Raw genomic sequence first — 11759 nt, 5'->3', positions numbered from 1 at the left:
CCCAATGCCACGCTGACCGTCGTTCTTTCCGCCTCTCCCGACCATGCCAGACCCATACTCGCCACTCATTCATCTCGACGGCCACGACTACTTCCCTCCGCCCTACAGCCTGCCCGAGCTCTCCTCCAGTCTGCGCATCGGCCTGATCCCCATCGCCATCTTTGCGACTCTCTCCGTGGCCAGCACCTCTGCTCTCATCATCTTCATCACCTTGAGAATCGTCACCTGGCGCCGATACTGTAACAAAGTCATCGGCATCGGCTACAACCAATACATCGTCCTGGTCCTCAATCTCCTCATCGCGGACCTCCAGCAGGGTGCATCTTTCCTCATCAGCTGGCATTGGTACCGCAAAGGCCACATCCTGGCGCCATCCCCGGCCTGCTTTGCCCAAGGTTGGCTGCTACAATCTGGAGATGTCAGCAGTGGCTTCTTCGTCCTGGCGATCGCTCTCCACACCTACTACACCGCAGCATTGGGCATGCGGATCAGCAGCAAGGTCTTTGCTGGACTGATCGCCGGAGTGTGGGTGCTGACGCTCTTCTTGACGTTCATCGGCATCGCCCTTCATCGGGAGACGTACTTTGTTCGAGCCGGAGCCTGGTGTTGGGTGTCTTCGGCATATGAGCATGAACGACTCTGGTGTCATGTAGGTCCTGCTCATCTCGCTCTCTCTTTCGCTTATTCTGACGTCTTGTCCACCAGTACGTCTGGGTCTTTGCGATCGAGTTCGGAACCATTCTCATCTACCTCACCACGTTCTACGCCCTCCGCAAGAAGACACAGAGCGTGACGGTCAACGGCGAACTTCCTCCCAACAGCTCAAACGCCAGGACTGTCAAAGCACTTAATCGCATCACCATGAATATGGTCCTCTACCCATTTGCCTACGTGCTTCTCACCCTTCCTCTTTCCGCTGGACGGATGTGGTCCATGTCACGGAATGGTCAGAACCCAAGTGATCTCTTCCTGGTCATCGCCGGCTCGCTCATGACGTCTTGCGGCTGGGTCGACTCGCTGCTGTAAGTTGTGCAGCGTCCATACTACTCCTCACGACGCTCAACTGACATTTCTGTCACAGCTACACACTCACCCGCGAAAAGCTCCTCAGCGACACAATGCCCAAGATGCCACCACTGAGCGCGAAAGCATCAACGGACTGGAACCAGAATCACTCCGGAAGCCACGGCATTACCCACACTCGGACCATTACGATGCAGTCCGTAACTGCAGATAGCTGCGATGATCTATGCATGGACGACTTCACTAACGCGCACCACGAGCGAAAGCCATCGTGGGACAACTGCGTGGATCCGATCTTGCTTGAGAGGCCAATGCGAGGTGACTTCAACCTCAGAGTGGTTACTGAGATTACCGGCGGACCGGAGCGAATTTCGGATGAGTTCGATGGCTCTCGCATGCGTTCGAGTAGTCCACCGCCTGTTTTCCGGCGACCGGGATCGAATGTGTTTTGATCGGATGAGACGGTATCGTCGTGAAGTGGGTATCGAGCTTTCCTGGGCGTGAGGACGAGCTCACCGCGACTGGAGTAAGCTTGCGATCACTCCATATCGAATCAAGCGGAATACTCAAAGGTTTGCTGCTCTGCTTTCGTTCACACCGACCTCGAAATGTTCAAACGCACTCTTCTCACACAACTCACCTCACTCGGTCTAGATCTTTAACATACCAGACGAATTCTCTTCCAACACAGTAAGTCGGCGTCTTTTCCACCGGCGACCGATGCGGCTACCACTAAGAAGCACCAAGCTCTTCCCCGCTCATACCAAGCCGGAACGCCTGAGCTGCTGAGCTGCTGCAGTGACCTTGACCTTTCCAAATGTATGAGACGACTCGCTTGAGGATTCTCAGAGATGAGGGGGATCGGCTATGTATCTGCATTTCAAAGCCGATGGATGTACAGGACTGCATGTCGTTGCGGCGATCGCTCGCTTGTAGATTCTTGAAGAAGGGAGTTCATCCTTCGACTTGGTCCAACATTTCTTTTCTCCTCTCCTGTAGGTGACAACAGCACTGTACTTGGTTCAGATTGAACGAGATTGCACAACAGCCATGGCGGGCAACATCAATCACACAACGACAGGTTCGGAAATTCATCACCATGAGAAAGCCAACCTCCAACAAATCCCGACCAATACGAGCGACGTCAACGACCTCGAGAAAACCGTCCAAGTCGACACGCTACACACCGACGAAGCGATGAAAGTCCTCGCAGTCTACAACGGTCCTCTCGAATGGACACCTCAAGAGGAGAAAAAGCTGCTTCGGAAGGTGGATTTCAAGTTGTTGAGCATCCTTGTCCTGACATATGCATTGCAATATTACGATAAAGCGATGTTATCGCAAGCGGTAGGCATCCAATGTCCCATCCCGCGAGAGAAGTGGTATCGACTGACAACCACAGGCCCTCTTCGGCCTTCGAGACGACCTCAAACTGCGAACGGGAAACCGCTACTCCATGTCCTCCGCCATCTTCTACCTAGGCTTCATCTGCGGCGCCTATCCCGCCATCGTCCTCTCCCAAAAATATCCCATCGAGCGAGTCATGTTCGGCATCGTGATAGCCTGGGGAGCATGTCAGTCTTCCCACCCTCCCCAGCCCCATCCTCCCACCACTAACCCTTCCAGGCCTCATGTGCACCGCCGCCGTCTCCACCTACCAAGGCCTCTACGCCCAACGTTTCTTCCTCGGATTCCTCGAAGCCGGCGTCTCCCCGGGCTGGATGATGGTCGTGGGCGGCTGGTACCGCAAACCGGAACAAGCCTTCCGCATGGGGATCTGGTATTCCGCGACGGGATACGTGAGTATCTTTTCGCCGTTGATCAATTATGGGTTGGGACATATTCGGGGGCAGTTGAGTCCGTGGCGGTATATGTTCGTATACACCACCTTGAGGAGGGATTAGGGTGGGAGTGGCGACTAATGATGGCGGTGTAGGTACATCGTCGCCGGCGCGATTACGATTCTCTGGTCCTTTGTGATTTTGTTCTGTATGCCTCCAGACCCGATCCGCGCAAAAGGCTTCAGTGATCGGGAGAAATACATCGCCGTCGCACGCCTGCGGTCCAATAACTCCGGCGTCAGGAACACCCACTTCAAAATCGGACAAGTCAAGGAACTCGCTCTGGACCTGAAATTCTGGATCTTATTCTCCACAGCTTTCACGATGCTCTTCATCAACGGACCCGTCAGCACTTTCATCCCCATTATCATCAATCAGCTCGGATTCTCCGGTTTCGAAGCCCTTCTACTCGTCATGCCGGCGGGGGCGATCATCGGAACGATTGAGTTGATGGCGCCGTTTGCTGCAATGAAGTTGAAGAATGCGAGGTGTTGGATGGTCGTCGGGACGTGTAGCGTGTCCTTGCTCGCGAGCCTGTTGTTGTGGAAACTCCCGATTGATGCGACGGGTGGCCGCCTTTTTGCGGTGTACATCCTCGCTTCCTATGGCGGAGGCTACGCCGTCCTCATGGGTCTTTCCGTCGCCAACTTCGCCGGCTACACGAAACGCTCCGTTAGTTCTAGCGGCATCTTCGTGGGATACTGTCTCGGTACGCATTACCCTCCTTTCGTCCTTACGCATCCCATCCTCCCTCTCATGCACCTGTCACCCGCTAACGCTCCCTCATCAGGCAACTTCGTCGGCCCCCTCCTCTTCATCGAGTCCGAAGCGCCCTACTACACCACGGGCTGGATCGCGACGATCACGACGATGGTTCTCGCGATTTCCCTGACGGTGCTGTATCGTTTTGTTTGTGTCTGGGAGAATCGGAAGAGGGACCGGGAGGGGACGAGGGAGGCGTTTGATCATGCTTATGAGGATGATTTGACGGATGTTACTAATAAGCAGTTTCGGTATACGTTGTGAAAGTGGAAGGGAGTCGTGCCGGGAGAAAAGGCGTGGGCGACGCAAGAGGACCCAACTCGTGGTCGGGTACATAGTTGCGGTGTCATTGTGTTGTTCATCCTCAGCTCGAGAAGTGTTGTAGATGGGGAGCTCGCGAATGTCTCAGACGGTGTCGTGTCTTTCGAGGGAGCTATCGCCTTGGCTCTGGAACGGACGCTTATGCGGCCTCCACAATTTGCCTCATTCGGAAACATCCATGTCATGGTCTAGTTTCGTCTGTCAGTCTATATTGATGGCCAATCATGATCATCGTCCGGCAGCGTGTGTTCCATGACGGAGAGCGACGAAGAAAAGTCCGTGGTCTCGATCGTGGAAGGTTCACGCCACGATCGACGGCCGAGGTCGTCCTTTACCTCAGCTTCAGCGCACCTTACGACTCTATATCATCAACCTTCGCAACATCATCTCCGGTATACATCATGTGCGACTTCTCTCAATATGGCGGAGCCAGCGAGGAGTTCTCCGAGCTCCTCAAGACATTACCAGACCCCGGCGAGCAGTCAGTGGAAGATCTCAAAGCCACCGTCAACCTCGGTCGAGAAGAAGTATCCTCCGAAGAGATGAAGACCCTCGCACCAAAAGTTCTCATGAAAGACCACTCCCTCACCACAGCCGACGGCGAAACGCTTCCCCTTCGCAGCTATCGCTCCAGCTCTCTCCCAGAAGACGAAAAGCTCCCCATCTACATCCACTTTCACGGCGGCGGGTTTCTCTTCGGCACTCTCGACAGCGAAGACGCAGCTTGCGCTCGCATTGCGATCGATGTCAATGTGGTAGTTCTGAATGTCAATTACCGGCACACGCCCGACTGGGTCTTTCCCGCCGCCTGGCTCGATGCCGAAGAAGCCTTCGAATGGGCATACACCAACGCCTCCGACTTCGGCGGCGATGCTTTGCAAATCGTCATCGGAGGTATCTCAGCAGGAGGCCATCTCTCCGCCGCACTAGCACAGACGCTCCAGCGGGATGGCAAACCTTCATACTCGAGTCTGAAAGGGCAGGTCCTGATGATACCCTGTGTCGTGCACGAGCAATTGGCCGGTCCATTGCTAGCGCAGATGAAAGACTCGACGGTGTCGTCTTACAAGGAGAATGAATTCGCTCCGATCTTGCCATTGAGCAGGATGAGGTTGTTCAACGGGCTCGCGTACCCGAAACTTCCGGACGCCAGCGATCGGCGAGCGAATCCTGGGCTTGCGACAGGGCAGGAAGTGGAGGGACTGCCGCCCGCGACGGTGGGGATTTGTGGATTGGATCCTTTGAGGGATGAGGCGTTTCTGTATGCGAGTTTGCTGGCTGAGAATGGGTATGTTATCGTGCTTTTTGCGCATGTGCCGGATCACTGCTGACACCTCGTAGGGTACCGACCAATGTGCACTTGTTCAAGGGAGTGCCGCATGGCTTTCGACGATTCGGAGACAAGCTCTCTGCCAGTGCTCACTGGGATCAGGTCATGCATGATGGGATCAGGTGGGCGTTGAGCGGACCTCAGGCGGAGAAGGAGGTTGTGGTCAATGTACATTGAATGTACATCACGTTTGCCAACGTGGAGTGTGAAGCTTTGCCAACTAACCTTTAGAGGCCAGGGCATATGTGGGAGGTCAATCGACTCTAACCAGAAGCCGCCTTACTAGAACTATTCCGCATACAGATGGCTTCGACTGGGAAAGGCCCAGTTAGACTCTATTAGATGCGTTGCGATAAGGCTAAGCTGAAGCTAGGAGGTATAGGGCAGAAAGACGCAAATGCTGGCCATTCTAGGAAAAGATTCGCACCCGTACTTCGACGCTTCAAGGGCAGGGCCACGTGCTTGTACCTAATTAGCCGGATACGCAAGATGGTCTGATCGCGAGACTACAAGTCCTGCACAAGGAGGTACTGCGAAATGCAAGGACCGATCACGAACACAAACAAGCAGTAAAAAGTACACGGCCGAGGCGCCCATGCTACACGATGCCGCCTCTCTTCATGCCACTTGGTGTCCAAGCAATCTTGCTAGCAGAAACCCGCGGCGTGCGTGCTGTTCTTCGATTCTTGGACCTTTGTCTCCTGGAATCGACCTCGATATAGGGCCGTGGTTCACGAGCCCTGTCAAGGATAGCGTGCAAGACCCCGCAATCGACATTGAAACTAGAGCCGTGGTCCAGAGACACTGTCAAGGATAGCATGCAAGACCCCGCCGTTGGAAACCCAGCCATATGCCGCCATATACCGCACCTGCATGTTCAGAACACCATATTGCGGGTGCGTGATAAGGTAGCAAGGGCAGATATCGTTATGTCCCTCACTCTGAAGCTATGGGTCACGGTTACTGTCAAGGATAGCATGCAAGACCCCGCCGTTGGAAACCCAGCCATATGCCGCCATATACCGCACCTGCATGTTCAGAACACCATATTGCGGGTGCGTGATAAGGTAGCAAGGGCAGATATCGTTATGTCCCTCACTCTGAAGCTATGGGTCACGGTTACTGTCAAGGATAGCATGCAAGACCCGTCCATTGGAAACCCAGCCATATGCCGCTATGGACCGCACCTGCATGTCCAAAACATCACATTGCGGGCACGTGGTTATTAGGTGGCACGAGCAGAGATTGCTATATCCCTCACTCTGAAGCGATATATCAGAGTAGTGATACCCTCGTCTGTAGGTGCAAATCTGCAGTAACTTTCAAACTGCTTCCTCGCAGATCTTTTGTCTCGATCAATCTTCACCGCAACATCTCTTCATTGCTTTTCGAAGATGGTTCTACTCACCCAAATCCTCGTCAGCTTTGCGACGATGGCCACGACAGCTCATGCCTGCGGTGGCTGGATTCAATGCAAGACCGCTAAGGGTGACCACTGCTGTGTAAGGGACCGAGGCCCTGCTGCATGACTATTAACACTAACCCTCTCGTGACTAGGTCATCGACCCTGACAAAGATTATGAGTACTGCCCCTCTTCCTGCGGTGGCGAAGAATCAAACGGCTGGCCTCCACAGTGCATTGGGACCATCACTGGAAAATATCGGCACAAGTATCAAAGGCCTATGTACCTGGACTGGTCAGACAGAACTGACAATGTGATGACAGGTGTAGTTGCACTTTCTATTTCGATACGCAAAAGTGGACCTGCCTCGCGTGAATTAGGGCGAGGGCGATGGCGAGGGCGAGGGTGAGAGCGAGAGCGCGGTGAAGATTTCTTTCGGATTGCTTTGGACATTTTCACGAGGAGTCCGGGATGGATGAGGAGTGTGACCAACAAGGTAGCAGTGCGATCGGCAATACGCGCCGAGCGAACTCCTCTTGAGCAGGAATCGACAGTCCAGGTTGTCAGATCATGCTCGACTTTGGCCTACCTGTCGATTACGGAACAGACTTCTGGGTGTTCGGTCTTCGGTACGGTTGGACCACTTGGGTGAGCTTGATGGTTGCATTGCTTCATCTGAGCGAGAAGGATGATCGACGCACTGGCTGCCATGCTGAGCTCGGATCTCGGCCAGTGAATGATGCTGATCTTTCTGGGTTCTGGGCGTTCATGCGGCGCATCTCATGTATCAATGAAATGGACGTTCTTGTTCCTGCTCCCAAGTTTGCAATGTCCGTGAATGTGACGACTGTGGAGTGGGAGCTACTCCGATAATGACGGAGAATGAAGGCGACAGAACGAAGTACTACGGCAGTTTCTTGACGACACTTCACAACGACAACAGCGATAACAGTGATAACAATAACATCGCCGCCGCTGCTGCAATTCTCAATGCAATCACAGCAATTTGGGTGAAGATACAATGGTGAAGTCTTTGGGGTGCAGCTTGTTTATGAGACATAAATGTACAGCGGATGTCGGCCTTGATATAATGTGTGCGAATCTCCTGGAGACGGCGATCTTGTTGTGAGTGAATGACCCATTCGCGGTTCGAGACTCCAGTGTGCCAACGTGCCGTATAACGTCAAAGGTGCTGAAGGAAAGGTATGGAGCGAAGTGCTGCCGCCCGATGTCCACCAAATCAAGCTCTTGTGTGATGGGTAGCTCGGAGAACGTGTCCGGAGCAACAGGACACTCGGTGATTGGGAAGTGTCTCCAGACTCTCGAGCCTAAGTACAGACGCATGTGCCGGTGTGGTAGTTGCTGGTAAGCAGAGTCGAGGTCAGCGCTCCCGCTTTGGTAAATGTCAGGACGAAGAGAATGGATACCAGTAGCCTCCATCATGACCGCTGGGCCGACAGGTGTCAGGGCAGTTCCCGACGCAAGGTTTGTTGAAAGCCTGAGCCTCGCGTTAGCAATAGGACGAGGACACTGGAGATGAGGGACCGTACGGCGACAGATGGAGCAATGAGGCCGATGACGAAGGCGGCGAGGGTGATGAGCTTCATTTTAATGGTTGAGCGGAAGTCTTTGGTCTGCGTTCTGCCGTTGTTGGTCGCTTGCGCTGGGTCCTGTTTCGTTGGGTTTGCGGGCTTGATCAAATCGAGGAGAAAAAGGGAGAGCAGCGAGCTTAGGCCATGTTTACTTCGCCCTCATTAATCGATTAATAACCATAAGTCGATAAGTCGATAAGTCGTAGTTAATGAGGCTCGGTTAATGAGGTTCTATGTTTACCTATGATTAATCAGTTGCTCGTTAATCCGCTCTATACCTTCCTTAGTTAGTTACCTTAGTATAAGGTTACCTCGTGTCGTCGTCGTCGTCGTAGTAGTAGTATTATTAATAATAATTCTTCTACTATCGATTCTACTACCGTCGATTCTACTACCGTCGATTCTACTACCGTTAATTCTACTATCGTCGATTCTACTACCGTCGTCTACCGCCTACTATACTACGTAAGCGAGCTACCTCTAAGCCGGCGGACGACGAGAAAGAGAAGAAGTTTAACTAGCTAAAGGAGATAATTAAGGAGCTGTTTAATGCCGCTATCGTTCTTAAAGACGACGGTAAGATAACCGAGGCGTATAGCTTTAAGAAGACGGATATTAAGGACATTAGAGCGGCACTAAATAAGGAGTATCGCGTAGTAATATTCGCTTAGCTAAATAGAGGCTTATCGTTTAAATAAGTGTCTAATAAGCTAGGTAACAGTAAGACCTAGTAGAGGGCGTATATAGCTTATTTAAGTTATATTAGTAGTTAGAGCAGTCCGGTTAATAGCGTACTACGGTCGTCGAAGGAGGTAGAAGATAAGTATTATAATACGAACCCTCGCTATCGTCGCTTCCGGAAGAATCTTCCGCTCTACGCGAGGTAATACGAGTACCTATATAGCGACAATCTAGCGACTAGTAACGAGGCTTTTAAGCCGGACGAGCTCGGAGGTAATATACCGGTACCTAAAGAAGACTAGCTACTAAGTAACGATAGTAGTAGGGATGTAGAAGGAGACAACGATGTCGAAGAGGTAGCCTCTCGCTCGGTAAAGCGGCTAAAGGGCGGTAGTAGTAGTACTTCGTCGCCGGCTCCTATAACACTATTAGCTTTAAAACGTATCTACCGGAAGAAGGAGCCGCCGTCTAATAATGTCGATAGCGAGAGCTAGGCATTAGTAACCTCCGTAGCGGCTATAGCGTTAAAGAGGGTAGTAGACTCTTATAGTATTACTCGGACGCGCGTACCGTAGGCTCCTTAATCGGTATTAACGTAGTCGATTCTAAAGTACTATAAATCGGCTACGTTTAAGAAGCTAAAGGATAAGGATCGCTTCTTATTTATTAAGAAGATCCTTCCGCTAGATAAGAACGCCGAGACCGTTATAGGGTTGTCTAGTACCGGTAATACCTTCTTTAAATACTAGATTAAACAGAAGGTAAAGTAAGAGAAGGAAGCTATGTTACCTCTACCGCCGGTTGTTTAGCGTACGCCTATACCTCTTAATCTACCTCTTTATAATTATTAGCCGCCGTACTACTACTAACTACTATCGATATCGGAGGGTTATAGCTAGTAGTAGCCGTATTCGTCGTAGGTAGATTACTAGTACTAGTAGTCGTAGTCGTAGTCGTAGTATTAATAAGCGGTAGTCGGTAGTAATTAGTAATAGAGGTAGTATTTAGTAACAGAGGTAGAAAAGGAGGCGGTTTTTAAGAAGCGGGGTAATTCGAGGTAGTAGAGTTCGGAGTAGGATAGCTATATACCTAATAGGATATATAAAAGTCCTAGTATAGTAATTTTAGTAAGGATTAGAGTAATTTATTACCTAATTAGGAAGGTATAGCACTTTAGAATCTTAGAGCGTATTAGATCTACCCGTGCCTTCCTCCTCTCTAATACCTCCGAATACTAACTAATTACCGTACTATACGTTTTTCGAGCTACCTTTACTACCTCCTTTACTACCTCCTTTACTACCTTATTTACTACCTTATTCTTCTACGCGGTAATCGATAGTTAGCTTATATTACTCCTATATTACCTCCGCTATCCGGTTACGTAGTAGTACTATCGCCGCGTCCTACTCCTTCTTACTCGACGGCTCGTTCTCGCCCTTATACTTCTCGAAGCCGATATCGATATCGCGATTCTACTACGATACGTCCGTATCTAGAGACTAGCTATTCGTATACATAAAGTTGTAGATAACGTAGTAGCATACTACGAACCGCGAGTTTATACAGACACTATAGCCCTTATTAGGGCCCTTATCGAGACAACGCTAGCGTAGCTTATTAATGCTAAAGATCCGTTCTATATAGTTACGGAACTACGTATAGCGTAGATTAAAGAGCTCCTCTTTAGTACGAGGCTTCTACTTCGCGGCCTTAAACTTACGGAGGTAATATCGTATTTTCTAATAAGGTACTAGTACGCGGCGATTCTTCTTCGAATAACTACCGTCTACGAGGTAGTACCTACTAGCCGGCACCTTAAGGCCCTTCTTTAACGCCGCATTAAGAACGGTAATATCGTTCGCTAATCCTTTATAGCCTAGCAACATATATACGAATCGTATATAGAAGTTATAGACTACTAGTACGTTCTAAGAGACTCTAGCCTTCCGGTTACGGTAGTTATTAGCATTAGTACTAAGGACCTTCTAAATCGGAACGTACGAGCTATCTAGTATACTTGTTACGGGTAAACAATATATATACGAGAGTTTAGAGTCTATATTAGATATAGTAAGTTCGATAAGGAAGTAGCCTAAAACCTCGCGGTAAGCGTAGAAAAGGATGTAGGCTACTAAGACAAAGTACGGGGTTGCGCTACGTATTATAGAAAGGGCGCTAGTCCCTTATAATACCCCCCTCCTCCCGGTACGCGGATGTAAAAGGTATAGTTAAGAATAGAGTAGTAGTATAAATTACTTTAGAACAGACTCGATTCGATACTCTCTCGGAAGGAGGAGATTCTACGTATCCTTATAATACGGGCGCAATCTAGCTTAAACGAGCTTAAAAGGCCTTAGTAGGGGTGTATATGCCGCTAAGGTAGGGGATTAGATGCCGATTGTCGGTATTCGGCGGAGGCAGATATAATATAGCCCCCCTCCTTACGTAGAGCGTCGCGCTCTAAACGGTTTTACCTCGAGTAAATTCTTTTTAGTGTTTGCTAAGTTTAATAGCCTAAGGCCTTAATCGGGGTCTACCGCGGCTTTAAAACCTAGGCTCGGATCCCTCGAATTCTTCTCTTCTTTAACAACCTTATACAGACTTAGTAAGTGTAACTTAACCCTATCCGATAGCTAAATAGGTCTAAAAGTGCCCCCCTAAGGGGCATTTGTAGCCTATATAGTACTAACGTAGCGTTTAGTTCCCTTCTAGCCCTATCTTCTACCGGACGACCTCGAATTCTATCGAAAAACCGCTATTCTTACTAAACGACCCTATCCGCGACCGAACGAGCCTATTATAA

At 50.4% G+C, this 11759-nt stretch overlaps 4 protein-coding genes across 4 annotated transcripts; 3 read left to right on the top strand and 1 right to left on the bottom strand.

Annotated features, from left to right (window-relative positions):
* Positions 1 to 118: 118 nt before the first annotated feature.
* Positions 119 to 1124, top strand: MYCGRDRAFT_14682 (uncharacterized protein; the record flags this gene model as incomplete). The annotated part of the gene is made up of 3 exons (XM_003847634.1): positions 119 to 649; positions 706 to 1022; positions 1082 to 1124. Coding segments are annotated over 3 exons (891 nt in total), but the record flags the coding sequence as incomplete, so codon positions are not given.
* A 949-nt stretch (positions 1125 to 2073) lies between these two features.
* On the top strand, positions 2074 to 3890 carry MYCGRDRAFT_51346 (uncharacterized protein; the record flags this gene model as incomplete). The annotated part of the gene is made up of 5 exons (XM_003847635.1): positions 2074 to 2370; positions 2426 to 2597; positions 2650 to 2896; positions 2960 to 3573; positions 3655 to 3890. The coding sequence occupies 5 exons, from the start codon at positions 2074 to 2076 to the stop codon at positions 3888 to 3890; spliced, it is 1566 nt and encodes a 521-aa protein (XP_003847683.1).
* A 458-nt stretch (positions 3891 to 4348) lies between these two features.
* On the top strand, positions 4349 to 5454 carry MYCGRDRAFT_88505 (uncharacterized protein; the record flags this gene model as incomplete). The annotated part of the gene is made up of 2 exons (XM_003847636.1): positions 4349 to 5235; positions 5289 to 5454. 2 exons carry the CDS (start codon positions 4349 to 4351, stop codon positions 5452 to 5454), a joined length of 1053 nt encoding a protein of 350 aa, XP_003847684.1.
* Positions 5455 to 7715: 2261 nt separating this feature from the next.
* On the bottom strand, positions 7716 to 8312 carry MYCGRDRAFT_83081 (uncharacterized protein; the record flags this gene model as incomplete). Its single annotated transcript, XM_003847619.1, has 3 exons — positions 7716 to 8042; positions 8108 to 8178; positions 8231 to 8312. 3 exons carry the CDS (start codon positions 8285 to 8287, stop codon positions 8009 to 8011), a joined length of 162 nt encoding a protein of 53 aa, XP_003847667.1.
* Between the last annotated feature and the right edge of the window lie 3447 nt (positions 8313 to 11759).

Source organism: Zymoseptoria tritici, chromosome 13 (assembly GCF_000219625.1).
Source record: "Zymoseptoria tritici IPO323 chromosome 13, whole genome shotgun sequence".
NCBI classification, from domain to species: Eukaryota; Fungi; Ascomycota; class Dothideomycetes; order Mycosphaerellales; family Mycosphaerellaceae; genus Zymoseptoria; species Zymoseptoria tritici.
This window is presented reverse-complemented; position numbering and strand designations above follow the sequence as displayed.